The following is a 4,349-nucleotide window of genomic DNA, read 5'->3' as shown; positions in this document are numbered from 1 at the left end:
CATAACCTTTTGAAGGTTATGGCTCATGCCATGGTGAGCCTAACAACCTCTTATTCACACACCCACAGGTCATACGAGCAAAACAATCCTCTTATTTCTCTAGAAGAGTCTCTCAAGAGTTTCAATGAGTCAACACAGAAGTTTCACTTATTTATGAAAGAGACTTCTAATATTCCGCTTCCACAAGAGTCTGTAGAGAAGTCAACTAAGATGCCTCTAGAAGAGTCCCTCAAGCAATTTACTGAGACTACAAATAGGATTGTGGAAAAATTTGCTCAGGATAGACTTAGTTTCCAATATAGTGTTCCCAATACCACCCTTGAAAATAAGGATAGTTTTTATTCACATAATCAAGATGACGAGGTTAGAATTGGTAACACTACTTGTTTATATGAGGTTCAACCATTTTCATGTTATAATGACTATGATAAGGATAGTGTTGATGAAGAATCTGAAATAGGTAGGCATAGTGACCAGGAAATTGTTACTCCGGATGAGATTTATAATGATAGTGTTATTTCTGGTTCAAATCCCAATAATTTTAATGATTATTCACCTATTCAAAAGGATGTGGATTTGACCAGAGATATTACCGTTTTAGAAAATCTAGTCTGTGATCCTTTAGCCTGTAATGTGTTTGACAATCCATTGTTTGATGAACTTTTCAATGAATCGGAGGAAGTTATTATGATTGATACCTTAGTTGATGAGCATTTTCAAGAAACTTTATCTAAGAATCCTTTATATGATTGTCACGATGGTTTAGAGTTACAGGTTTATTCTTTTTTTTTTTTTGCTTAATCAATTGATTTTATTAACAAAAAGATATCAAAAATTACAAAAACTCCCAAAGAGCAAGCTAAAACATAAAAAAGATAATACTAAAAAAAAACAACCAATTACATTGATTTTTCAGCTGAACCTATAGTAAACTTGATCAGGTGACTCCATTATTGTAATAAAATTGGGCTTATGTTGATACCTCTGGCATACACCCTCTCCAGGCCTGCTCCTCTTTTAGCAAATGAATCATCTATAAAATTTATTTCTCTAACATTGTGATCCACCTGTACATTATTTAATGAGCTTCTTATTCTTTCCCATCTCACCTGAAAAAACCATGGTAACTTGCCTGTCATGTAAGCTTGAACAACAACATATGAGTTTGAGCAAATAATGATGTTCAGTTTTCCATTCTGCACAGCCCATTCTGCAGAACCTATAACTTCCATGATCTCAGCTAAGAAGTTACTAGCAATTCCTATACCTGTTGATTCAGCATATATAAATTCACCACTACTACTTCTGTAAACAAAACCATAACCTGCTAAACCAGGATTTCTTCTGGAAGCACCATCATAGCATATCAACACTTGGTTTTCCTCAGGAAGTTTAAATTTCACCTCTATAATTCTTTGAATTTTTGTAGGTCTTCTTCCCAAATCAAAATTCCTGAGTACCTGATAATCATAGTTACAGTCCCACATGTACCTTGTCATTCTTATTGAATAGTCTTTTGTTAACTGTTTTATTCTCTGTTTTAAACCGACACTATCCACTTTCTCTTCATCAAGAACAATTCTATTCCTTAAGAACCAAATTTCCATCATTGTGATAGATGCAAACAATATCCATACTTCTTTCACAACACTACTTTGTGCTTTGAAAATTTCATCACATCTTCATAAGATTCAGGATTAAAAAATAGAAATAACCCCCCAAGACATTTCCAAATCAGCTGACTAAAATTGCAAAACCACAAAATGTGTTCACGGTTTTCAATTTGCTTACTACATAGATAACACTTTGATGCTAGACTGGAGCCCTTTCCTTGCATTTTCTCATCTGTAGCACAAATGCCCCTCACCAGCTTCCAGACATTAATAGTTGTTTTAGGGTGCAGCACTGGATGTCATACTTGATTCACCCACACAAATTTATTATAGTGATTCCTTATTAGTTCAGCAGCAGAGCTGACTGTGAATGTGCCTGACATTGTACCAGACCAAATCATTTTATCTTCACTTCTTGAAATAACTGGTAACTCTTCTACCCTGAAGTAATGTAACATTCTTTGAGGAATAAGCCACTCTCCTTCAACAATTAAATTTGAAACCTTCATATCCTTATTTTGTAAAATGTAGTCATCATCTGGAAATAGTTCATATAAAGATTTATCTTTCACCCAGTTATCTCTCCAAACATATATCCTCTCACCTGTCCCTGGAATCCATCTTGTATGTTGGTGTACTTCTCCCATTACCCAATTCAATCCAGGCCACACTGAAGATTTTTTGTAACCAGTTATCCATTCACCATTAATATTTGTAAATTTTGCTCTCATATACTTATCCCATTCTGCCTCAGAACTTTGCATTTTCCCAAACAGTTTCCTTGAAAGAGATTTATTCACCATTTCCATTCTCCTTATACCCAACCCACCTTCCTCCATAGGAGAACAAGTTTTATCCCATTTCAATATAACACATTTTCTATCATAAGGATTCCATGTCCAAAGAAAGTTTCTGATTATTCTTTCACAAGTCTTCATCACACTCACCCACTTATAAACTGACATGTTGTAAATTGGGATACTACATAATATAGATTTTATAAGTGTAATTCTATCCTTAAAAGCTAGTAGTTTCCCAATCCAGCTAGCTAATCTGTTTTGTAGCATCTCCACAAATCCCCAAACTGTACTTGTTTTTACTCTCCCTGGATGTAACATTACTCCAAGATACTTGTTTGGGAAATTAGACAGTGGCATTTGAAACTCTGCATCTATTTGTTGTCTTCTCAAATCAGTAACACCACCAACAAAAACTTTACTCTTTACTTGGTTAATAACTTGACCTGAAGATTCTTGATAATCTCTCAGTAACTTCATAATCTTTTGCAGATTTCTCTTATGACCATTGAAAAACAAAAAAACATCATCAGCAAAAAATACATGTGTTGGATGTATCCCTCTTCTATTTATCATAAGAATAATGTTGCCTTCATTTACCATTTTCCTTAAACTTCTGCTTAAAACATCCTCAGCTATGAAAAAAAGAATTGGTGACAATAGGTCACCTTGTCTCAACCCTCTACTTACTGGGAAAAAACCAACATGACCTCCATCAACAAGGAAATATATTCTTGCTGAAACAAAAAATTGATGTAACCATTTAACACAACTTTCAGAAAAACCAAACTTCCTCATTGCTTCAAAAAGAAATTCCCAACTGAGGGAGTCATAAGCTTGTGTAATATCAAGTTTTAAGCCAACATTATCCCCTCTCCTTTTGACATCCAATTCATTAATCATTTCAGAAGTTAATATTATTTGTTCTTGAATGTATCTCCCCTTGATAAAAGCAACTTGTTGTTCTGATACTACTTTATCCATCAATCCATACATCCTTGTGGTAATTATCTTGGTAAAGATTTTGAAGGGGAAGTTGCTAAGACCAATTGGTATAAACTGGTTTGGCTTTCTTGCACATTTAAATTTAGGCAGTAAAAAAAGAAAAATAGAATTCAAACCTCTAGGAATGAAACCTTTTTTCCAGCAGAATTGAATATCCTGGATAACACCCTCTCCAATGATGTCCCAAGAAAATCTATAGAAGAAACCTGGAAAACCATCTGGGCCTGGAGCACTATCTTCGTTTAAAGAGAAAACTGCATTTTTGATTTCTTGAGAAGTAGCACACTCTCTAAGATATTGTTATCTTCATTATTAATCACTTTAGGGGTTGCATCAAAAATACCATCAACAAACTGAACTTCTTTATACGTAAACTTCTCTTCAAAATATTTCTCTAATGAATTAGCAATAACCATTTGATCAGTGACAATTAAACCATTTTCCTCTTCTAACTCAGATATATAGTTTGCTGCTTGTCTTATTTTTATTGAAGTATGAAAAAACCTGGTATTTGCTACTCCATCTTTTAGCCATTTTTCTCTTGACTTTTGTTGTAGAATTGGTCTTTGTTGTTGTATTAAAATTTCCTGCTTTCCTCTAGCTACCCCCAAGTTATTTAGTAAAGTAGTATTACTAGGATCACTTTAGAACGTGTTTATTCTGAGAAGACTGTTTTAGAGTCTAGCGAGTTAGAAACACTAGTCTTAGAAGAAGATAGACTCGTAAAGATGAGTGAGGATGCACCTGATTACAACTTAGAAGAATCTATTGACCATTTTCAGGAATCTGATGATTTAGAAATTAGGGAAATTGTGACTAGTCTACCTAGAGACACTGAAAACTCTAAGTTTGGGAGTGATTATCATTCTCCATGTGCCTTACCTTTAGCTCTCAGAAAGTTCCCACGCGTAGGACTTGACATATGTGCCTCAAC

At 34.3% G+C, this 4,349-nt stretch overlaps 1 protein-coding gene across 1 annotated transcript; it reads right to left on the bottom strand.

Annotated features, from left to right (window-relative positions):
• Window positions 1-950: 950 nt before the first annotated feature.
• Window positions 951-3,406, bottom strand: LOC113279375. Its single transcript, XM_026528069.1, has 3 exons — window positions 3,011-3,406; window positions 1,932-2,908; window positions 951-1,680 (listed from the first exon to the last, which is right to left on the bottom strand). The coding sequence occupies exons 1-3, from the start codon at window positions 3,404-3,406 to the stop codon at window positions 951-953; spliced, it is 2,103 nt and encodes a 700-aa protein (XP_026383854.1).
• Window positions 3,407-4,349: the final 943 nt, after the last annotated feature.

Source organism: Papaver somniferum, chromosome 5 (assembly GCF_003573695.1).
Source record: "Papaver somniferum cultivar HN1 chromosome 5, ASM357369v1, whole genome shotgun sequence".
In the NCBI taxonomy this organism is placed as follows: domain Eukaryota; kingdom Viridiplantae; phylum Streptophyta; class Magnoliopsida; order Ranunculales; family Papaveraceae; genus Papaver; species Papaver somniferum.
This window is presented reverse-complemented; position numbering and strand designations above follow the sequence as displayed.